General features: G+C 35.6%; 1 protein-coding gene across 2 annotated transcripts in view; it reads left to right on the top strand.

Moving 5' to 3' along the window:
- FSD1L (fibronectin type III and SPRY domain containing 1 like) overlaps positions 1-25,386 on the top strand; it is a 53,313-nt gene that overhangs the window by 14,915 nt on the left and 13,012 nt on the right. Inside the window, exons 4-9 of one of the 2 annotated variants that reach the window (XM_007462439.1) lie at positions 4,479-4,501; positions 9,993-10,114; positions 14,732-14,941; positions 16,145-16,243; positions 20,301-20,430; positions 21,334-21,366. In XM_007462439.1, coding sequence (XP_007462501.1) covers positions 4,479-4,501; positions 9,993-10,114; positions 14,732-14,941; positions 16,145-16,243; positions 20,301-20,430; positions 21,334-21,366 — 617 coding nt within the window. The remainder of the gene's footprint in view (positions 1-4,478; positions 4,502-9,992; positions 10,115-14,731; positions 14,942-16,144; positions 16,244-20,300; positions 20,431-21,333; positions 21,367-25,386) is intronic. The other variant, XM_007462440.1, reaches the window with a different exon arrangement.

The raw sequence follows: 25,386 nt of genomic DNA, 5'->3' as shown, positions 1-25,386 counted from the left end.
GATGGGGAGCACAGGCTCTGGATGTGCAGGCTTAGCGGCCATGGCTCACAGGCCCAGCCGCTCCGGGGCATGTGGGATCTTCCCGGACCGGGGCACGAACCCATGTCCCCTGCATCGGCAGGCAGACTCTCAACCACTGCGCCACCAGGGAAGCCCTGTATTCCATGTTTATTTCAAGTTATTTACTAGGGTTTTGTGAAGAAGACTTTTAAATGATCATGTTTTTGGAAATATAGTGCTTTTTATAAACAGATAAATATATGTATAGGAAATATAAAACTTCTAATGTTTGGAATCAACCAGTATGCAGTAGTTTTTTTTGAAATTTAGTATTTTTTTCCTAAGGGAAAATTGCACTTTGAAACAGTCTCTTATTTACTCTCTCTGACTGAGTCCCCTTCATTTCCCAAGTTATTCCTTAATATGGTATTTTTGGGGTAAAGGTAGAAGTCTTAGTAATATATTGTAAAAAGTATTAAATATTTGCCCCCTAGTCATTTTCAGATTGTCTGAAAGAAACATTGCAAAATTATCTGTCCCAAATCTAATAGGATAATCTGAAGTACGAAGCAATGTGAACATATAGACATAACTTGAAAAGTTTCCTCAATGTTGCGTGGCATTCACGTTTTTACTAGGAACTCTATTGGACTTTACTGCAAATCAAAATCAAGATAAATCTTCTCCTGAAAATGTGACATCTAGCCTTTGTTACATTCATTGTTTTGACAATGTTAGTATATTTTTCTCTCAGCAGTTATCATTCAGAAACAGATATATTCTTATTTTTGTTGCTGTTTCAGTGCTCTGATTTTAACTAACTTTTCCCTTGCTACCTTTCTCTATTTCAGCCTGTATTTTGGAGAATTAGATTGTTAAAATGTTTAATTTATTTTAGATAATTTTAAAAAGTCATTATCTACACATAAGATGGTTTAGGATGGAGTTTAGGGTTCAAAGATATCATTGTGCTCATCATTTTATAGATGAGATAATTGAGTCCTAAAAGAGTTAAGTGACTTGCTGGTTAATGTGATGGGCTGAAACTCAGAGCTCTTAAAACTTGGTCTAATGCTCCTTATTTTTAAAAAGTTAAAAAATTTCTGCTGGTTGGGAAGAAATTTGGAAATCTCAAATTTTGTTCTGTTTGGGTAAATGATTCATTGAGTACAGTAAGCAAGATCTAAAACTTCTTTATTATTCCTATTTTAATTGTGTTTAGGAAACACTATTTAATTAGCTCCTCCATATATGGAACTATTTTAGAGTACTTTCCATCTAATGTCTTTCTATAAAAGGAGAAAAATGAAGATATTAAGAAGAAATATAGAAACAATAAGATCTTAATCTTCAAAGGGCTGAAATAAATTCATGGAGGAAAGTAGTTTCTATATCTACTCATTGCAGATTGGGAAAAGATCTGGTTTAAATACTTTGTATTTAATTGGTAGTGATAAAGAACCATTTGTGATTACTCCTCCATTATTATTACAGTTTTATTTAAGGAATTTTGGTCTCAGGTGACAGATTCACATAACTGGTAAAATAAAGGGTCAGAATTGTAGGATTTATTTTAAATAACATTTGAGAGATGGAGGAAGGGAATCTCAGAGAGAGAGAGAAAGGAGCCATCTCTGATGATAAGAGAGAGAAATGAATTGTTGGCAAACAGGATTTCAGTAGAATATTGAAATCGAAATAGTGATTGAAATTGAAATAGAAAATAGTGATGTTGAGCAAAGTAATATGACTAATGTTTCTTGAAGGCTTTCCAATAGTGTACACTGTCATAACCTAAAAATCTAAGTATTCACTGAGACCTCTTCATAATTCACGAAGTGGTATTATGTAGATATAAATAAATGTATTGGAGACAGAGCAGTGGTAAATCCTGGGATCAGGTGGTACTCATTAAGTAGAGATGTTTAATTGACAAAAATGCATCACTCTTGGAACTGAAACTTAGAGGAATCAAGCAACATATTAATGTATATCTTTTGGACAGCTTTCTGCTTTGGGAGAAGAAATTCCAGAAAAAAATTAAACAATCTATTTTCCAATTTAAGACATTTCTTGAAGTTGGGCCCTTTTGTTGAAATACCTGCATAATTTGAGACTTTCTATCCTTTACTCATTGCACAGTATAACTTCTTCAACCTCTCCTGCATTTATACAGTGTATATACTATAAAATTTGAACCTAAATGAAAGAGGAACCATGGAGGGTCTCCAGTTTTACCAACTGGGTGTATTTATATATATAAATACATGGGATACATATGTAAATACATATATAAATACATGGCAACAATTTTTCCTAGATTATCTGGCTTTTCATATATTTTCTGGTTTGTCGTGAACAGCCTAGTATATTAAGCAATAACATGAAAGCTTTACATGCATGTGTACATGTGCACACTTGCACACAGGTGCACTAAAAAAATGGCACCTTACTAAATTAATACTAGACACAAAATTGAATCATTATGGTCAGTTTTAAAAACAGTAATGGTCTTTATATTGTTGGGTTATTTGGGAGTGACTGGTAAGTAACATTCCTTTAACCAAGTTCTAAACCAATTGGGAAATAAGACAAAACAATAAAGTTGATAAGAGGCCAAATGATATTGGAGAATTTGGCTTATATCAATGGGCACACTTCCTAATATTGTATCCTAGAAGTAGACAGACTTACCCCACCCAGGGATGTAAGTACAGGGCTACCTCAGGTCTTTGTGTGTGAGGGGAGCCTGTTTCAATGAAACTTACTGAATAGAGGGAAAGAACCGAATATAGAATATATGTTCTCTGTGGGCAAGCAAGCTGCCAGAAAGAGGGAAAGGTGCTGAGCTACTTATTTCTAGTTTGTCCTTCCAAACTCATAATCAGATTAAGTCATATCATCTTCCCAGGAGAAAATGAGGGAATAGAGAGCAAGGCTAATGGCACTTTTCTCCATGTGTAAAGAAACATCAAGTGCAGAGTCGAGTCCCCTCTTCCCCTCCTTTCACACTTGTATAAAAATCTTTGGTTATAATTCTAGCTATAATGACAATAATTTTTTAAAAATCGGCGTAATTAACTTTTTAAAGGTAAATTCGACATACAATATTAGTTTCTGATGTATATGTAATTGACTTTTTTTTAACATTTCTTATTCCTAGTACCAAAGTAGGTACTTTGTACTTTTATGTATGACTTATGGCACGTATTATAGATGCCACAGAATTGGGTTGTTTGCTGTAGTATCTGGAGCTTGGAATGCGTCTTTAGAAGCATTAAGGACCAAATAGAATGATTAGTATACAAGGTCATGGAGTTGATTATGATAGTGCTGTGATGTGCTCATTTTCTAAATCTCAATTCTGTTCTTTTTGTGTAGACAGGTATGCAGACCAGAATATTTTAGGATGGGTATAAAAATGACCAATACCAAGTACGAACAATATTAGAACTGAAGAAGAGAGACAACAGAAACATTTCTGAATACATCTAATTAATGTTCAATTAAATTTAGTAGTTATTAAATATTACTATGTGCCAAGCTTTATGCTAGACACTGGGGTTAGAATATCAAGCATAATAGCCATGTTCTATATTAGATGTGTTGTTAATTATGATGGTCAGTGTGGGGGAAAAAGCCTTTTGTTGGACCTATTATATGGTATGTAAATTTAAAGGGGACAGCAGTTTCTGCATGTATTTTTCATCCGTTTTCTGTGACATACAGCACTGAGTAATAGCTGTGCCCTCTTCCTAAACTTGTGCTAGCATTCTCAAAAAAGAAAGATACCTTAAGTAGCGTAGGTTTAAGTTGGCAGCTTCTATGAAGTCATCTGAGGGAAAGACCCTATTGCTAGAAGTGTTTCTTTGGTTTCTCCTTGTCTGAATTTTTGCCATTACAACTTCATTTTTGGGGGTAAAGGATTGTAGAACTGCAGCCTAGTTTTATATGTTAGCAGGCAAGCTGTCAGAATACAAAGTCCTTGCCCAGTGAAGGCAAGTAGAGAAAACTTGGAAGAACCATTATGAAGTGGTGAAAGAGATCTCTGAAGAAAAATTGAAGAGCAGATTTGAAATGTATAAGAAAACAATCAGAATGCATAGAAATGTGTGCCCCATGAAGGAGATTGATTGTTCTAGTTGAAGAGTGTCAGACTGAATGAAAGTGGAGGTGTGTGTTGATAATCTTAAGGTAAGAAAAAACATGTATAGTCATCTGGAATTAGTTTGAAGTGTTAAATTTTCCTCCTTATTTTAAGGTGATTTATATCGGGACTGGATTTCCAACTATAGTTCTAACATCACATTATGCAAGCTGATGTGAACTGTACAGATTTCTTGTAATTTATGTTTTGGTGAATATGAACTAATCTATTTCAGGGTTTTTATCCTAACTTTTCTTGCATGTCACTGCCATTGAAACTTGCATGAAAAGCACTAACTGCCTTCTTTCTCTTCTCCCTGATTTGCTCCAAGGCTGCCAGACAGATCAAGGATAGGTATGGTATAAAACCTACATTTTTATTTAAGTATCAACAGTGAAGTCAGAAATGAAATTCAAGAAGTTTCTTATTAGAATCTCGTTAGTTAAAATAAATATACCTAATGGCGAAGTGCAAAAGTAAATACACCTAATGGTGAAGTGCAAGAAAAAGTCTTCTGCATATATTCCGGAATAAACAGTATATCAGCAAGATTTTTAAAAAACATAGTTATTGACAATTATGTACTTCCAAAAGAATTTCATTTCTGGTATAATATAGTTTTAGTACAGTTCTTAATTAGCTATGCTAGTAGATGGGGAACCATTTTGAATAATTAAAAACATATATATTCCTGAATGTATTTTTTGTTATTCTTAAATTTTACCAATATAAGCGTGTCTTATTTTATGAGAAGTTACAGCCTTATTTCGTTCCTCAGGAGCTAAAGCTCTCCTTTCTCGCTCCCTCCTGCAGCTGACGCAGCCCCAGCAAGAACCCTGGTCGGTATCACAACCACAGCAACAAAAGCCAGCCTGATGATAACTCGTTATGTTTGTGATCTGTGTCTCAGATGTACTACTTGGACTCAACCTACTGGACCTACTGGGTCAATAAAGTCCTTAAAAGCCACACACACAAAACAAGAGCTATTGCTCTCCTACTTCACTGCTTTCCTGTTTAACCCCTTTGTATTCTCATTCCATCTTGTTCCTGGTGCCATCTCTATTTCTAATGCCACTAGTGTCTAGTTTGTGGGAGGAGAAAATTAAAGAAAATGATGATAGGCTTTGGCTTAAAGGTCTTTACCATTGGTAGAGCCAGGATTAGCACAGGTAATTTAGTATTTGCTGTAACGAACTACGAAAGGGCTAAAAGAGCTGTTGGCAATTTTGGATTGGGTTATCACAGAACGGATGGTTTTGATCTGCTTGGCTAGTCACTGAGCATTGACTGTAGTGAAATTATCACTTAAGGTTTCTTCATTTGAGGAAAATGAAATTCTCTGAAAGGCACAGCTCTTCAAAGCACCACTCTGAGCCCTAGATTAAATTATTCATCAGATAATTCACAAAATTATTCTGTATGTATTATGTGAAAACCAGTGTTGCTATTGTTAATCTTGGCTGAAGACTTCAACTCTTGTGTTTTTCTAGTGGCCTTTTATTTGACTAGAGGAGGAATTCACATGGCAGTCATAGCATTCTTAGCACAAATATTAATTTTTCTATTTTTTGCATATTTTTTAAAAATTAATTTTTATTGGAGTATAGTTGATTTACAATGTTGTGTTAGTTTCTGGTGTACAGCAGAGTGAATCAGTTATACATATACATACATCCACTCTTTTTTAGGTTCTATTCCCATGTAGGTCATTACAGAGTATTGAGTAGAGTTCCCTGTGCTATACAGTATTTTTCGTATATTTTATATCAGGGAGTGTTTAAAGACTTGGATTATTCTTATAAATCCTGGATGTAGAAAGGAGATTATGAGAGTTTGAAAGTGAAAAGTATTGGCTGTATGAGGAATGGATGCTAGGTAGGTCAGTTTTCTGGATAAAGTATATTTGGGTTATGTGTGCTGGAATTTGCTGTAAGTAATCCATCTTCCACCCTGGCTAGAGTATTCTTCTGTTTAGCCACCTACTGCACAAAATCCTGCTCTGGTCTGTGATTTTCTGGATTAGAAGTCACTTCCTAATCAGGCTTTGGGCCGTCCAAAGACTTTGAAAGAAACCTTGCAGTTATTTTCTCTTTGCAAAAATAAAACTAGGAGGAAGAGATCCTTGTGTTCAGCTTTTACTATTAGAAATGAACCAAATGGTACATATATACGATGGAATATTACTCAGCCATAAAAAGAAACGAAATCTGGTCATTTGTAGAGATGTGGATGGACCTAGAGTCTTTCATACAGAATGAAGTAAGTCAGAAAGAGAAAAACAAATATCGTATATACACATATATGTGGAATCTAGAAAAATGGTAATATGAACGAACCTATTTGCAGGGCAGGAAGAGAAATGCAGATGTAGAGAATGGACGTGTGGACACGGGTGAAGGGTAGGGTGGGATGAATTGGGAGATTAGGTTTGACATAAATACACTACCATCTGTAAAATAGATAGCAGGTGGGAACTTGCTATAAAGCACAAGGAGCTCAGCTTGGTGCTCTGTGATGACGGGTGGGATGGTCAGGTGAGGGGGGTCCAAGAGGGAGGGGATATATGTATACATACAGCTGATTCACTTCATTGTACAGCAGAAACTAACACAACATTGTGAAGCAATTATACTCCAATAAAAAAAAAAATGGGCAAGGTGAATTAAAACATTCCTAATCACATGGAACCTGTAATGTAGAGACGTATCTGTGGATTTTAGATTGTTAGTTTGGGCTTTGAGGCACAGTTGTCTAAATATATTCAGTTTAAAAATAAAAAGTTCAGTCTTTTGGAAAACTATAGCATTGTTGTACATCTAACTTGATTTATGGAGACTGAAATTTTCATTGTCTAGAAAATAAAGGTCATTATTCTTTTTTTAGGCTTTGATAGGCCTTTCTGATATATCTTTAGGGGATATAATTTTTCTTTGAGGCCATAGTGATATTTTTTTCCCCCAGGTTTATCTTGAAGAGTGTACATACTATGCTTTTATTTGTTGGGTTTTTTTTAAATTGAAATAGTTGATTTACAATGTTGTGTTAATTTCTGCTGTGCAGCAAAGTAATTCAGGTATACATAGAACGTATACATTTTTAAATATTATTTTCCATTATGGTTTATCACAGGAGAAGCCATAATGGTTAAATCAAGTTTTACAGATAAAGTTTCAGGTTTAAATTCCTTAAAATACTTTCAGATATTTTTCTCAACAGTTCTCAACAAACTTTTAAATCATCAGGTTTAGAAGCAACCAAGTAAGTTCAAACCTGTTCATTGATTCAGTGGGCATTTACCAAGTACCTGTCTGAATATAGCTCTTTAAGAAGTCTTTAAGTCAAAAGATACTTGGGACTGTCAAGAACAACATATGTAAGATTTAGCCTTTGTTCCTAACTTCTTATTGATGTAATCTGAAATTTTATTATTGAGAACCAAGAGCTTAAAGTAATAATGTGTGAAATGCTCAGCATTATACTTGGCATTCAGTTAAGTGTGAGTTCCCTTCTCCATAAATTGTTTTTTAGTATAGCACTTCCTTTTTTTTTTAAATTAAAGTGTTGTTGATTTACAATGTGTTAATTTCTGCCGTACAGCAAAGTGATTCAGTTATACATATATATACATTCTTTTTTTATATTCTTTTCCATTATGGTTTATCACAGGATGTTGAAGGTAGTTCCTGTGCTATACAGTAGGACCTTGTTGTTTATCCGTTCTATTGATATATATAATAGTTTGTATCTGCTAACTCCGAATTCCCACTCCATCCCTCCACAACCCCTTCTCCCCTCTTGACAACCACAAGTCTGTTCTCTCTGTCTGTGTGTCTATTTCTGTGTTGTAGGTAAGTTCATTTGTGTCATATTTTAGATTCTACATATAAGTGGTATTATATGGTATTTTTTTCTCTCTGACTTCGCTTAGTATGATAATCTCTAGTTCCATCCATGTTGCTGCAAATGGCATTATTTCGTTCTTTTTTTATGTCTGAGTAGTATTCCTTTGCATATACGTACCATATCATCTTTATCCTTTCATTGGTCAATGGACATTTAGGTTGTTTCCAAGACTTGGCTATTGTGAATAGTGCTGCCATGAACATAGAGGTGCACGTATCTTTTTGAATTATAGTTTTGTCCAGATACATGCCCAAGAGCAAAATTGCTGAATCATATGGCAACTCTGGTTTTTTGAGGAACCTCTATACTGTTCTCCATAGTGGCTGCACCAATTTACATTCCCACCAGCAGTGTAGGAGGGTTCCCTTTTCTCCACACCCTCTCCAGCACTTGTTATTTGTAGACTTTTAATGATGGCTATTCTGACCAGTGTGAGGTGGTGCCTCATTGTAGTTTTGATTTGCATTTCTCTAATTATTAGCGATGATGAGCGTTTTTTTTTTTGTTTTGTTTTTTTTTTTTTGTTTTTTTTATTTATTTATTTATTTTTTTTCTTGCGTTATGCGGGCCTCTCACTGTTGTGGCCTCTCCCATTTGTGGAGCACAGGCTCCGGACGCGCAGGCTCAGCGGCCATGGCTCACGGGCCCAGCCGCTCCGCGGCATGTGGGATCCTCCCGAAACGGGGCACGAACCCGCGTCTCCTGCACCGGCAGGCGGACTCTCAAGCACTGCGCCACCAGGGAAGCCCTGATGAGCGTTTTTTCATAGCACTTTCTTCTTGATAAATAGATCAGCTGTTGTTCACTCTTTGTTACTACTAAAGTGACTACTTTCATAGTTTTAAGATGAAAGAAAATGACTGAATACAGCAACAGTGTGACATTTTTCATCCCCAAGTAACTGAATACAGCAATATGTTTGATACCTTTCATACCATTGATCTTTAGGGTAGTTTGGTAGATCTGAATGACTAGGCCTGGTATTCCCTTTGTTCCTGTAGCTCTACTTACTTCCTCTGCCAAATTCTGTACTAGGAGGACAACATTCATGAACAGCATTTTTGTGTCATTCTTTGACCAAAGATAATAAGGAGAGTTACTTTGTGATGCATGTGGAAATCTACTGTAATATGAAAAATTGAAATTTGAGATAAAATAACAAATGAATAGAATATGAGAATTTCTTTTAATCTCTAGTTTTAATTGACAGAACAATTTCCCCCTGCTTTGGGTAAAATGATCTTTGGTATGGCTTCTTTCTTTCTTTGTTTTGTATACCACATTCATCTAAAATATATTTATTGAGTTTCTGTTATTTCCATGGCATATGGTTTCACAGGGCTGTTTCTTCTTGTCTCCTTCCATTCAGCTGATGTTGATAGATGAGAGTGATACCTACTAGCATGGTATTCAGAATTGTAATTTTACTTCTCTCCTTTCTCATCCATGGCCTATAGCAACTACCAAGCTATGCAGTATTTGGTCAGTGTACCTCTACTTTTATTTAAGGACACATGGAATAGCTGTGACAACTAGGCAGAATGTTTGAATCAGGGTATATTTACAGTTCATTATTTGGCATATGAAAAGGAGTGAGGCTGGCATCAGGAAATCAGATTGAGTGTACAGAGGTTCAGATGATTGTTGGGTCTGTTAAAGATGATTTATCTTGGATATTTGTCTCTTGAGTTATTTGTAATTTTATGCAATTTTGTAAAACTGGCTGGAGGAAAGTGCTTTAAGGGTTACCTTAAATGTCTTTAAATTTAAAAACATTTTACAGTTTTTTATTGTTAATTTTCAAAAGATCTAAAAGCAATAGCTTCTGAAATCACTAGAGTGAAGTAAGTTCTATCTGTTCGTTTTATAAGTTAAATATGATACGATACTTCCCATTCTTTTATTTTTAAAAGAATGTTTATGTTTGTGTTTTCTGTAGAGTGACAATGGCTTCAGCTTTTCGCCTTTCTTTGAAACCAAAGGTCAGTGACAGCATGACTCATTTAATGGTGGATTTTTCTCAGGAAAGACAGATATTGCAAACTTTGAAGTTTTTGCCAGGTAAGTTAGTACATATATTACATGTAAAGTTATTTTAAAAACCTTTTATTTCCTTCAAGATTTTTCTGTAATGAACATTAGAATGTAAATATTAAGGAAGTATAGTGTGATTTTTTTTGCTTCATTCAGCTAAGGAATAACTGAATTTGCTAGTGTTTATTTTTAGAGAATTATTTTACTGATAGTAAAGATTCCATTTTAAGAACCCAAGAAAGGGATACCTTTTGTTGCTAGTTTGGCAGAGAGAAGCAATATGCCATGGTGGTTCACAGTGAGTCGTGGGGCCAGACTTCTAGATTTGCATCCTGGCTACCGCTTACTTGCTGTGTAGCCTTAACAAGTTATTTAACTCTCCCTCATTTTCTTCATCTTTAAAATGTGATGTTATCCTTCTGGGGTTTTTATAAGGATTAAGTGAATTGAGACCTCTAAAGCACTTGAAATAGTACCTGGCACATAGTTAACACGCAGTGAATGTTAACGGTTATTATTACCATTATTGTGGTGGTTGCTGCTTCAGATGGAATTTTATTTCCAGTAGTAATGTGTTAACATTGGTTTATTAGAGTATTAGTATGAGGGTATTCCAGCAGTCAGAACCATTTGAAATTGAGTCCCAAGTTATTGTCCACAGGAGTGAAAGAGCCAGTTAAGGACCTTTCGGTTATTATTCTCTTTTTACTAACATCAAGCAATGTGGTTAAGTTGATAGCTAAAACAATTTGGACTTGGTGATTTGGGGGATCAGAAAATCTCTTGAAAGCAAAGTGTTTTACTTACAGGTTTATGGTTTTTGGAGGTTAGCTGTTTTTGAGTAGAGAATGTTGATCATATGAAACCATTCTTTTCTTCTCTGAAGATTTAGTCCAGGACTTTAGAATATGATTGGAAAGACAAAGTTAGTAGTCATGAAACTATAATGGAACTAGTAATGGTGGTACAAGTGAAGTATTAACTTGTGTGGTATAGATCAGAAGTTCCAGAGGAGTTTAGAGAAGGAAAAGATGAGAGAAGGAATCATAGTTGTAGAGGAAGGAAGTATACATACTTGTCAGTGGATACCTATCTGTAAATTGGCCTTTCAGAATTCCTAACCATTATATTTTCATTCACACTGCTACTCAATTCAGAAGGAGAGTCAGGAGTGGTAGATTGTGAATATACACATGAGTAGTAGTAGTTTGATTTTTTAAAAAAACTACTATAAAAGAAGTCTTCTCACCATTACTTTCCTTCTCCTGGATTTTCAGTGATGGCTTAACAAACCAAGGCCATGTCTGCCGTACAGTCAAGTAGATTGCATGCAGTTAGGATTTCCTCTTTTGCAAACTGTTAAGACAGTCTGAAGGAATGAGGTATAATGAAAAGCAAGAAATCCTTTTGTGGAGGAGTTTCATCCTGAAGGAAGGTATAATAGGTTGTTAAAATTTATGAAAGGTGAATTCATATTACTAATTTTTTGTATTCTGCTAGAGCATAAAAATTTCCTATAAGATCCAATCAGATTAACTTAAAAATGAATACCTTCATCCCTTAATAATTCCTTCTATAAACACTGCAAAAATCAACTCTATACTGAATTATGTATAGTAATGAGTTTTGGACTTATCTGAGCCTGCACATTGTAAGTGATGATGATGGATGATAATAATTACAGTCATTTTCTTCTGCTCTAAGCCATTATTTATGCATTGAAACTTAGAGTTTATATCCTTTCTGAGCCTCTGCAGCCAAGAAGAGAAACATGTTTGTGGCAGTGTTGATGTCAGTTGTCCTTTTACATTTCACATGCAGAGAAAAACATTAGCAGAATTCTTACACCAATGTCCACACAATTTAACTGTTGCTTTATGGAAGTTTCTGTGAATTGCTTTCCATTCTCATTTCTAAAGAGAGTTCTGCCTTTCCTAATATTTTTATATTACAAGTTTACGGATGCGCAGGCTCAGCAGCCATGGCTCACGGGCCCAGCCGCTCCATGGCATGTGGGATCTTCCCGGACTGGGGCGCGAACCCGTGTCCCCTGCATCGGCAGGCGGACTCTCAACCACTGCGCCACCAGGGAAGCCCTCCCCTGAACTTTTATCCCACATTTGTTGAAACTCTTCTCTTACTTCTGTTTAGAATATTGGGTGAACTTCCTACATATCAGATCCAAGTCACTCTTAATTTGACCTACCACTCTTTTTTTTAAATTTAATTTTAATTTTATTTTGGAGTATGGTTGATTTACAATGTTGTGTTAGTTTCAGGTGTAAAGCAAAGTGATTCAGTTATCCATACGCATATATCCATTTTTTCAGATTCTTTTCCCATATAGGTTTGACTTAAATTATCTAAATTTTCTTTTTCCCTCCCAAGGTGCTTTCTTCTGGGGCCATTATTCACAAGAAAGAAGAATCTTCTTGCTAGTACATTCTTACTGGAATGGTAGCTGAATTTGGGAGATAGATAGTGGGGAGTTAGCTGGACCCACTTACAAATTAAGTGATTCTGTCTGTATATAAGCCTCTTGGGACATTCAGTACAGGTTTTAACTCAGCAAAACTATAAAATTACTACATGCCATAGGCCGTTACATTTCCTCACATGTAGGCACTGCACAGCATATTATATTTATGAATGCCTGTATCTCTTCCCATAGCAATGAATAGTAGTCTGTATTGCTTATATTCCAGTAATAAGAGACTAACATCTGTAATGTATTATAGGGACGAAACCCCTACAGACAGATGAAGGAAATTAATCATAATGAGAAATGATAAATATTTCTTTGTCTGTTGTCTTACTGATAAGATATATCAGATTCCAAGTATTTATTGTACAATTACACACATGCAATAGTTCAACTTTGAAGACTATAGCTAATGGAGATCAATTGTCCCACCTCTCTCCTTTCCTCCCTTTCTTACTCGTTAGGCTTGAAGATTTAAAATGTATATCAAATTCCTTTCATCTTGGTCTTGATTATTGTATCTAAGATATTTGGTTTACTTTATTATTTGTTAGGTCTCACATTGCTTTGAATTTTCATGTATAGAATTCCTTTGTTATTGTTATAGTTTTTTAAAAAATTAATACTTTGTTTTTTAGAACAAGTTTAGGTTTATGGAAAATTGAACAGGTAATACAGAGTTACCATATACTTCCCCTCCTCCCCCACATACAGTTTCCACGGTTATTAATGTCTTGCATTAATGTAGTACTTTTGTAGTAATTGATAAATTATTATTAGCTAAAGTCCACAGTTTACATTAGGGTTCACTCTGTGTTATACAGTTCTACGACCTTTGATAAATGGATCATGTCATGTATCCACCACTTTCTTATCATACAGAATAGTTTCACTGCCCTAAAATTCCCTTGTACTCTGCCTGTTCATCCCTTGTATCCTGCAGCCTTGCTATAAGCATGTTAGTTCCAGGAATTTTTCTGTTGATTCTTTGAGATTTTCTACATAGACAATCATGTCATCAGCAAACAAAGACAGTTTTATTTCTTCCTTCCTAATTTGTATATGTTTTACTTCTTTTCCTTGTCTTAGAGCATTTAGCTAGAACTTCTAGTACAGTGTTGAGTAGGAGTGGAGAGAGGGGATGTCATTGCCTTAGGGGAAAAGTATCTAGTTTCTCAACATTAATGTTAACTGTAGTTTTTTTTATAAATGTTCTTTATTAAGTAAAGTTCCCTAGTTTACTGAGAGCTTTTGTCATGAGTGAATGTTGGATTTTGTAAAATATTTTTTTCTCCATCTATTGATATGATCATATAATTTTTCTTCTGATCATCTGATTTTTCTTCTACTGATGTGATAGTTTACATTAACTAGTTTAGAATGTTGAACCAACCTTACATACTTGGAGTAAATCTTTTAAAACTTTTTTTTAGCAACAAAAGGTTTAAATACAGTACTTGCACAGTTTCACACATTTCAGACCCATCTGTATCACTGGAGGACCACATTCTCCAGTTAGCCTGCTATTTAAGTGGAACATCTGTTAATGTTGAAGAGCTATGGAAAACCTCTTTCGTGGAAAAGAAATTGATTAATGTTGATTCATGTTAATTGTGATTCATTTACCTCAGTTTGTTTTAATGAATCATAGAACTCTGGAGAAACATTTAAAAATTCTTAAATGTTTTGTGGGGTTGTGGAGTTCATTTTTGTTCAGTGTTGAGAAATTACAGTTATTTTATAAACTAGGTTTTTTAAATACATTGAAAATACCTTGAATTATTTTAATCTTTGGATTCAAAGCAAGTTATTTTATTTTGTCAATAGTGATTTAATTTATATTCTCCAGCTGTTTGAAATAGCAGATTAAAAACGTGTTAAGAAGTAACAAATCATTCTTGATTCTTTATTCTTAGCATGTTTGAATTGCTTTTTGCTAACTAGGGTTTTACTATACTTTGAATAAGTCTATGAAAAACTTTGAAATATGAATTTTAAAACAGAGCTAGAAAAATGGTTATTTTGCATTTATAAGGTATCCCTTCTCTTAGCCTGATTCAATTGAACAGTTTAAAAGCGACATGAAAAGCATAATTTGAATGACAAACATAAATACTGGATTAGTACTATAGTGAGAAATGAGCTTTTTTTTTTTTCTTCAGTCCCCAAAGCTCCAGAGATAGATCCAGTAGAATGTTTGGTGGCTGACAATTCTGTAACAGTAGCTTGGAGAATGCCAGAAGAAGATAATAAGATTGATCATTTTATACTGGAATATAGGAAAACTAATTTTGATGGACTTCCACGTGTAAAGGATGAGCGATGCTGGGAGATAATTGATAATATTAAGGGTACTGAATATACACTATCAGGTAAGATGACTGCATTTCATGAATCTCATTCTCGGAAGATAGATGTAATTGTGAAAAATATTTTGAATTACATTAAAAGATGAAGTTATTAAGTTTCTTTAGCCAAGCTGACTTTTTGTATATTTATTATGGGAATGAATTTCTCTTAAAATATCAAGAAAACCTTCATTTTAATTACTTCTGGATATTTGCAATCTGGTAAAACAGTGTATTTAAAACAAACATGAAAGGATGTTCTGGAAACTGTATTTCAGAGTGACATTTAATTTTTACCTTGGTTTTCTAACAATAAAAAAAGCTGTCAATTTTCTAGATGTATACACTACCCCGCATTTCAGTGATACTGTAAAGACTTGCCTTTACCCTTTTTTGATAACCTTCATGATAATACTTAAAGTTAAGCTGTGACTTGGTATTAGGAATTTGTGTGTTGGCCTTTTGATAGTCTTTAAAAACATATCTGCATGTATCGGGGACTTTGGGTATTTGAAATGGCCAAATGTTGCCTGAGTTGTTCAATATTTGTTTTATGTGAGCAGTAACATTAGTAACGTTACCATTACTGAGCACTTACCATTTGTCAGGAGCTGGGCTGAAGTGTATTACACAGTACATCCATTTAATCAATACAATACATCTCATTTAGTCTTTACGGTGAAGAGGTTGGTTTTCTCTTTTCTATTTTAACAGATACAAAACTGTGGCTCTGTCAGGTTGTTGAAGGTCCCATAGCTAGTAATTTTTGGATTGAGATTTTAATCTAGACCTGACTGACTTCAAAGTTTTTCTATTAATCCTTATGCTTCACTTTCTCTTTAAATTCATTTTTCACATATGAAACAATGTGTCATAAATATAAAAATTCTATAGTGTCTACTTTCCAGAAATTGAATATGTTATTTTAAACTGTAGTGTCTCTCCATGAATGAAACCTTACTTATAATGAGGCTTGAGAGTATCTTTTTATTGCTAGGTTTAAAAAGCCCAGTGATAAACTGTATAATTTATTTTGAAGAAAATAATAGATAAATCATGATTTCTCTTATTTCAGGCATTATTACCCTTTTAACATAAATTTGTACCCTTCCTGAGTAAAAAGATACTTCCAGGGAGGGAAAAATGTCTGTTTGAAGGTTCATACTCGTACTTTTGGAGTAGATTCCTTTACTTTTCATATCTGAAAGCCATTTTTCATTTTTTCAGGCCTAAAGTTTGATTCAAAATATATGAACTTCAGAGTGCGGGCTTGTAACAGGGCTGTGGCTGGAGAGTATTCTGATCCAGTGACTCTAGAGACCAAAGGTAAGATCAGTAGCTACTTGTACAGCATGAAACAGAACTTGACATCAGTAATTATTCCCAGACTTCGTGACAGGAAACATTTCATGTATAGTTGCCTTCCTTCCCCACCTTGATTCCCCCCGCTTCCCCCACCACCCCGCAAAGGAATTCTCAGCAGGAGGAATTTTAAGATGGGAAAATTAGGACTACAGTAATGGTTTTCATTAGTTTTTCTTTTACCATGGTATTCAGATGGGTAAAATAGACTGATGATGGTGTTATGTTCTCTCATGCATACTTACTTTACAAATTTCAGTCTAGTATAAATATATTCGCATGATTGACGTTTGCCCAGAGTTTTCCCAGAGAATGGATTGTGACTCAATGATGGGGAAGTACGTATTCAGTTTAGTTCAGGTTCTTTATGTTTTCTAAAATCTTATTGTAGAAATTAACATTTATATAGTTTATTAATGTTTACAAAGCTCACAAGTCTTCATTTGATCATTGAAACCATCTTGAGAGATCAGTAGAATAGATATTATTGATATCCATTTTGCAAGTAAAGAAAGTGAAGTTAAAGTCTGTTCCTAGAACTAGCTTGAAAAGTTGTGAATAAGAATCGATTTACAAGTTCTGTGCCAGCCCTTATTTTGGGCCTGGAATGTAAGTGCTTCTAGTCTCTGAGAACAGTTTGGATTTATTGTAGAATAACATATTTAAACACAGAAGATTTTTCAGGTGTTTACCAATTTGAAGGCCACAATGCTAGAGGTCTTTCCAGTCGTGCGGTGATAATTGACTCAGTTTACTTCCAGAATCAGATTCTACACATTGTTGTTAGATAGTTGGGCCTTAGAGTGTTCCACTGACCTCTAGTTCATATAGCATTTAAATAGGGTTTGAATGCCAGAAGTTTGATATGATTTGGAGGCTGATATAAAAATATCATATTAGAATAAAACAAGATATGAGGTTCATAAGTTATTGACAAGACAAACTCATAAGCATATGTTTGCATCAGAAAGATTAAAAGAAACAAAACTAAGTCGAAGTAATTTGGATTAGCAAATGTTTTTATTTGAGAGCTACAGATAACTTAGCCAAGAAATGCAATTACTTAGAATTACTTGTTAACAAACTGAGATGATACTGTGGTTTCTTTAGAGATTTTTACCATTTCACAAATAGTCATATTTACAGGCAGATAATCCTTCCTACATAACTTGAACAGATTTTAGCCCTTGTCAGGTAAAATTGCATTATTATTAATATCCTCCCTCAAGAATATTATATGTTTTTTATTTCTTTTGTTCCTTCTCATTTACTTTTTATGTTTAGTGACCAAACTTGGGCCTAAATGTGGTGAATTGTACATTTCCATTCAAATTCCATAGATTCAGGAAAATGAATAACTGGATTGTAGCTTCCTTGGAGCTGGGCTGTCTGCTCCTGTTAGCAATGTCTAGATTTTACCAGTCAAATTCTTGGTCTTAGGGTTTGTAGAGAAAGACTAAGTTGATTCTAGTCCTTTTGAGCAGTTCTCTCTGTGGGGTAAACTCCCTGGGGTTGGGTTAGACTGATACTAAATGCTGTGGCCCACTGAATCTTCTGGGAGACTCAGAGTAAAATTATCTCTCAAGAAACTATGGGTCACAGGTTTTCTAGGGTTATTCCATACCACTGGAGTGGCCACTAATGACAACAGGAGGTCCAGAGAAAAGTCAGATTTTTTAAATGCTGTGTTAAACAGTTGTTTACTAATTTTTTGACTTGTTGCAGCCCTTTTTGACCAACCAGTAGAAATAAGTATATGAGCAAAGAACTGGAGGGAAAGGGAGGGAGATGGAGATTTAATAGTTGAGGCCTACCAAAACTTCATATCCTGCCACTTGTGGTGCTTGGTGTGGAAAATAGTCAACATCGTTAATACCTGTCTCTCCAGTTGTATGTAACTCTATTTCTTCTGTTATTGGAATTGTCAAAAGTGATGAATAATATTTCTTATGACCAGAATTTTTAAAGTACATTATCCCTTACTTCCTTGTAAAGGTAAATGATGTGATATTAATCACCAATTACTTTCTAGCCTCAAATGTTAGTCTATGATATAATTTTACAGTGCCTAGAAAGCAGCCGCCAACACAAACTAAACACTTGAAACATATCTGTGTCTGTGTTCTAATTTTTTTGGTACTTTGTTTTCACACTTTTAAAGATATGGAAACTAATATCTGGCTATATTACAGGGCTTATATGAGAGACAGGACTAAAATTTGAGACCTCACTTTTGAGGCCAGTCTTTTATTTGCTTTTAAACTGCATGGTATTATCCCTCTTACCTTAGAGAGCCTCTATGATTTAGTGGAGGCCTCCTAAAGGGACAGTGTCCAAAAAAGAAGAGATAAAAGGTTGCACCCCTGGGACTGGAACCCATGCTTTTCTGTTTGGGTGCTGTGGTATTTGATAAATTTGCTCTCAAGCGACTTGGGGGTGATACCTGTTTTTGCTACCCTTGACTCTACTCACCTCTCCATCATCAAACACAGGGAATAGCTTTAGGATTTGTTTCTTCCCTTAGGATTTTAACAGGCAGCTGGGAGTGATGGCACCTTAGAGTTATATCCAATTTTTCTTTCTCTCAAAAATGCAGATGCCCTCACATATATTAACTAATAACTGATATAGAGGTTGACCCTGTTTTCTTAAGGCAGTTCATTCTTGGTAATACAGGGTCTCAGTTTTGCTTAATCCTAACTTTTTAGTAACCCACCTGTTGAGGAATTCTGTTTCCATTTTTACTGAAAAGCTGCATTATTTCGTCTTTCAGCAAGCTCTTATCTGTTTACATGCAGATTTTGAAAGCTATTAACTTTTTTGCATATAGTATGACATTTTCTAAAAGTGGTTATGGTCAGTAGATTTGTATTTAGAATATTTAAAATACACTGAGCAATGGGTCAGATGCATAGGTAAAATTAAAGTGCTCTTTACGAAGCAGTAGAGTATAAAAGGATTCTTGATTCACTAGGTAAGCACTAGGTTCTCTATATGAATATTTTGTTGTTTGATGATGTATATTTCACAGACACACTGAAACCTTAGCTAAATCACGTATTATCCTTAAGTGAAATGGGGTATTGTAAAGGAATATTTCTTCACTGAGTACTTACCAGAAATTTCAACTTTTGGAGGGAAGTATAACTAATAAGCAGATTTATTGGTAACTATGTAGTAGATAATACCTTGCCTAAGACCCAGTTAGGGTCTTAGGATATTAAATAGGAAGAACTGTGCATTACTCAGCTGTGAATCAATACATTTCAATGATTAACCCTCAGTATCCAAGGGAGAAGGTAATACTGTGTTACACTGATTTCCTAAATTAGCAGTTCTGAGTAAGTCTTGTGAATAGTACAGATAGTTCCCCCGATACCAAATAATTTGAAAAGCATAGTTTTGTTTTGGATTTTTTAAATTTGATTTCATTTAAGTAGCCCCTCTCCCCAGTCTGTTCTTTGCCATGTATATCATCTTTAGCTCTATCAGCTGGGTTAATTCTCTTGCTTCTGCCATCATGGCCTGTTTCTCTGTGCTTGCCTTATTTTGAAACTACTAAGAGTTTAAATATGAAATTATTAAGTGTTAGAGCATAAGAGAAAATGTGTGTGTGCCAGGCTCTATAATTTTTTACACCACATCACTTTCTCCTCATCCTTAATTCTATCAGTTCCTCTTCCTATTTAGTCATAACAATCAGCTGATGCTCTAATAATAGGAAATTGAGGCTATTGATTCCAGCAGAAGGAATAGCAGAAAGACCAGTGGCCATGAAAGTATGTTGTATTTGGTTGGAGTACAGGATAGATATATAGAGGAGAATAATGGGAAATAGAGTAGGAATTTGTAGATTATGGCTTTAGCGTTGTAGACTTTAAATTTTAGGATTAGGAATTGGAACTTTATTCTCTATATACAGTGTTAAATCCACTGAGTAGGAAAACAATGTGATGATGGTTGTGCTTCAGAAACTAGAGATATGCTACATTTAAAAAAATTGAAATATTGTTTTGGTTAGCACTTAACTTCAGTTTGGATAACTCATCCTCCCATTTGAACCTGAGAGTTGAAGATACCTGTGTAGAGTGGGATCCTACTGGAGGAAAAGGTCAAGAAAGCAAAATTAAAGGAAAAGAGAACAAGGGCAGGTAAGCTAGTTTATTAAATCTGTTATCTGAATAAAATGCTTGTACATTGATTCTTACTTGACAATAACTTAAAATGAAATTCTTGGGAAGGGGAAGCTGTGACAAAGTGAGAGAGTGGCATGGACATATATACACTACCAAATGTAAAATAGATAACTAGTGGGAAGCAGCCACATAGCACAGGTAGATCAGCTCAGTGCTTTGTGACCACCTAGAGGGGTGGGATAGGGAGGGTGGGAGGGAGATGCAAGAGGGAGGAGATATGGGGATATATGTGTACGTATAGCTGATTCACTTTGTTATAAAGCAGAAACTAACACACCATTGTAAAGCAATTATACTCCAATAAAGATGTTAAAAAAAATTCTTATTAGTAACACCAAAGTGAAGAATATAATATTATCAGTACTTGAATTTGTCATTAACATTTTTCATTACTTTTTTAAAAGTTTTTTTCCTAATCCTCTTCTTACACCTTTTATTTCAGTATTCCATTACTTTAAAGTTATATCTACAGCACTTTGAACTGCTTAGAGAGAAATTCCTAGCAAATAGTTTCTGAATTTTAGACTTATAGATCACCTGTCTTACCCGAAGGTCTGCAGTGAATGACAGCTATTACCATGTACAGTCCCAGTGTCTGGCCCCTGATCAGCAGCCTTATGAACAAAGAGGCAGGCTTGGGACCTTTTATTATTGTAGGACTTATTTAGATAGTCTCAAAGTATGGGGGCCTCTTTAAACAGAGATAAATTTTGGTCAAACTAAAATAAGGTAATTACTGTGAGTTAAACAGTGAATCAAAAGAAATTCCTCAGCAGGCTTTTGATCTAATTTTATTATAAACTGTTAAATTTAAGTTGTAAAGCAGTCTCTTAACAGTTGCCTATTTTTATCTGACAGTGCCCATGTTACTTCACTGAAGAAACATACAAGGTGATGATCTATGTCTGTATAGTTCTAGGACTTAGTATATCTAGCTTGGCTGAATAACTTTTATTTTTCTTTAACCAATAAGCAGAAGCCATTGCAGCAGCCTTCATAAGCTAAAATATTGGTCTGTGTAGACTGTCTGTATTCGTGGCTTATGTTTTGAATTTACAGCATTATAATGTGCTGTATATTATTTGGATTATGTTGTATACAATAACAAAACAATAAGCTCTGCTTTAAAGTCTTTCTTGAATTATTTTCCTTTATCTGATTTTTTCCTGCATTTACTTATACTTGGCACCTTTCTTGTTGTGCTGTATTCAATATATCTAACATTACAGCTTTGCATTTATATATATTTGACATGAGGCACGTTTGAAGTGTCCTATGTTTTATAATAATCATGCAGTTTCAGAAGCATCAAGGATAAAAAATAAAGGTAATTACTGAAGTTATTAGGACAGTGCCAGAAAGATGAATCACTTCAAATTGCACAAGTAGTAATGTGCTGATTTGAAGATACCGCATATCTTTCCCAGAAACCAGAATGTGTTCTCTTTTCAAAATTATCTTTTCTTTTTTCTAGTTTATTTTCTTATTATTGGTGAAAGTGATTTCATAGTATATTATAAATTGTAAAGTGCTGCTGGATTTAATAGAATCAGTGAAGTTTCATTTGGTCATTTGGAGATTTTTAGGATACTTATATGTAGAATTTCATCATGTTATTTCTCTTTCTCTCTTCCCTCCTTTTAAAAGTATTTTATTATGTAGGCTACTTCTGGAATGTTACATACATTTATTCTTTCCATAAATATTTGTTCACTGCAGGATGTCAGCTGGATTTTTTGGAGTTTATAGGGGTAAACACTGTCCCTGCCTTCAAGGAATTTGCCCTAACTTATGTAGATGAGATATATCTCTCTATATAAATAACAATAATACAAGATAGAGATTATGTGTAATAGTATGTGTGAATAGGGAGTTTAGAGGAAGAAAGATTTCCTGAGCTGCCGCATGTTGAAGTGGTCAGTTAGGACAATAAGCCAAACTGAAAGTAACAATCAAGACTTCATGCACTTACTGTGATAGTATAAGCTAGAGGCCACAAAGGAAAGGGTGTTAGCTCCCCCCCCAGGGTTCCACTTTTCACTACAGAATGGCTCAGGGTGAGGGTTAGGTAAATGAGAGCAGATGGCAGATGGTGAATATCTGAGGATCATCTCACTGCCCAGGAAGGCCCAAACAAAAGGCTTCTCCTATTGTTTTATGGACCTGAGGCCAAGAAAATGAGAGAGGGGGAAAGGTTAGGAGTAGAAAAGTATTGAGACAGAGTGGAGAAAAGTGTCTTCAGACTGCTCCCTGACCCCTACCCTCTTTAAGGAGGTCTCTGAAGAGGCAGCTGGAAAGGGTCTCAGCTGGGGGCCCCCTGCTGTAAGGGGGCCTCTGAATACAGGCGCCCAATCTAGGAATGCAGACATGCATATGAGCTTGGGGTTGCAGCGGGTATTGCAACTGCTGCTAGAAACTGCAGTGAACTAGGTCTGTACCAAGTCTGGGGTAGAGAAGGCAAGCATTTATAATTGCTTCTTGTTGGGCCTGAAAGATCATACATACGATTTTGGCCTGGAGCTGGACTCTTCAGAAAAGTTATTTAGCCTGGTAGGATCTGGGAAACCTTCATTAGTGAAATGGTATTTAGGTTGGTTCTCAAATAAGTGGAAGAGGGGCTTCCCTGGTGGCGCAGTGCTTGAGGGTCCTGCCTGCCGATGCAGGAGACGCGGGTTCGTGCCCCGTTTCGGGAGGATCCCACGTGCCGCGGAGCGGCTGGGCCCGTGAGCCATGGCCGCGGAGCCTGCGCGTCCGGAGCCTGTGCTCCGCAAATGGGAGAGGCCACAACAGTGAGAGGCCCGCATAACGCAAGAAAAAAAAATAAATAAATAAGTGGAAGAATGTGTAGCGTTTGGACTTGCAGTGAGAGAAGGAGCAAGGAAAGGAAAAGGCACTGAAGCAGATTGCCTGATTTTAAGGGACACTTGAGTGACTATATTTATCTGGATAGTGCTCTCCAGAGGTGAGAAGGCTGGAAAAGCAGAGTGGGCCCAAATCAAGAAGAACCTGAAAAGCCAAGCTAAGTCATTTGTAGGCAGTAAGAAAGTGCTTGAAGATTTTAAAGTAGGAGAATCAGTTTATCTCGTAACAGTGAACAAATGAATTGGGTAGCAGAGAGATCATCTGGGAAGCTGGTAAAACAATCCAGAGTAGAGGTAACAAAGAGCCTTAATTCAGATAGTTGAGTGACTGAGGTGTCCTTAAAGGATGGGATCATGTTTGCTTTAAGACAGGGGTTCCCCAAGCCCCGGGCCTGGCTGTGACTGATAATGGTCATCTTGGGAGGGGGGGCGCACAGCAGGAGGTAAGCGGCAGGTGAACAAGCAAAGCTTCATCTGCCGCTCCCCATCGCTCCCCATTGCTCGCCTTACCACCTGAGCCATCCCTCCCCCGGTCCATGGAAAAATTGTCTTCCACGAAACCGGTCCCTGATGCCAGAAAGGTTGGGGACCGCTGCTTTAAAACAATAACAGCTGTTGTACTTCTTGCAAAAATGTACTTAGGGTTGGAAGTCTAGAATGCTGCAAAGGAAGACATCTACTTATTTAATTTTTCTCTGAAATTTAAGCTGCCATTCTTAGTAGTTACATCTGTTTTTCTTTTTGCCATGCTTTCCCTTTATTTCTTTACTACTGGTAAGTTATAATTTTTTTTTGTTTTATGAATGCAGTGATTTGATATAATTGAAATCTTATTTTTTTAAACGTCTTTGGGATTTGATCTATTTTGAGTTTGGGGGAGTTAGTGAGAGGCCTTAATACTGTCCAGTTTACCGTATCATATAATTTGATAAAGGGTGGTCAGGTTGCATCTTGTCCATTTTAGTAGAAGAAGTGATTTATAATACTTGATATTATCCTGTGCCTGGATTTGGGTAATTACTGTTTTTCTTTTTAAGAAGAAAAGATACAGAACAAAAACATTGGGTTGGCCAAAAATTTCTTTCAGTATTTAAGTAAAAATAAAATACCTATTTTTCATTTTCGCCCAGAACTTTATTGAACAATGTATTCACCATTTTGTTCCACTACCTTCTGCCATTTTTCAGGCAATGTCATAATTCTGTCTTCCCAAAACTTTTTATCTTTTTGAGCAAAGAACTGTTCCAGGTGCCTTTTACAGTCTTCCAAGGAATTGACATTTTTTCCATTAAGAGAATTTTGTAAAGACCGAAATAAATGGAAATCCAAAGGTGCAGTGTCTGGTGAATACGGCGGATGAATCAGAACTTCCCAGCCAAGCTGTAGCAGTTTTTGCCTGGTCATCAAAGAAACATGTAGTCTTGCGTTATACTTATGGAAGATTATGCATTTTCTGTTGACTAATTCCAGACGCTTTTCATCGAGTGCTGCTTTCAGTTGGTCTAACTGGGAGCAGTATTTGTTGGAATTAATTGTTTGGTTTTCTGGAAGGAGCTCATCATAGAGAACTCCCTTTCAATCCCACCATATACACAACATCACCCTCTTTGGATGAAGACTGGCCTGTGGTGTGGTTGGTGGTGGTTCATTTCACTTGCCCCATGATCTCTTCCCTTCCACATTATTGAACAGTATCCACTTTTAATTGCCTGTCACAATTTGTTTTAAAAATGAAGCATTATCATTATGTTTCAGTAGAGAATCGCACACAGAAATATGGTCAAGAAGGTTTTTTTCACTTAACTTATGTGGAACCCAAACATCAAAGTGATTAACATAACCGAGCTCATGCAGATGATTTTCAGTGCTTGGTTTGGATATTTTGAGTAGGTCGGCTACCTCCCATGTTGTTGATTGTTCTCAATTAATGTCTCGATTTGATTGCTATCAACTTCAACTGGCCTACCCAACCGTGGCATGTTATCCAGTGAGAAATCTCCAGCATGAAACTTTGCAAATGACTTTTGACACGTTTGATCAGTCACAGCAC

Source organism: Lipotes vexillifer, unplaced genomic scaffold (genome assembly GCF_000442215.2).
Source record: "Lipotes vexillifer unplaced genomic scaffold, Lipotes_vexillifer_v1.1 scaffold312, whole genome shotgun sequence".
Classification (NCBI taxonomy): Eukaryota; Metazoa; Chordata; class Mammalia; order Artiodactyla; family Lipotidae; genus Lipotes; species Lipotes vexillifer.
Note: the sequence above shows the minus strand (reverse complement) of the source record. Positions and strands in the feature narration are given on the sequence as shown.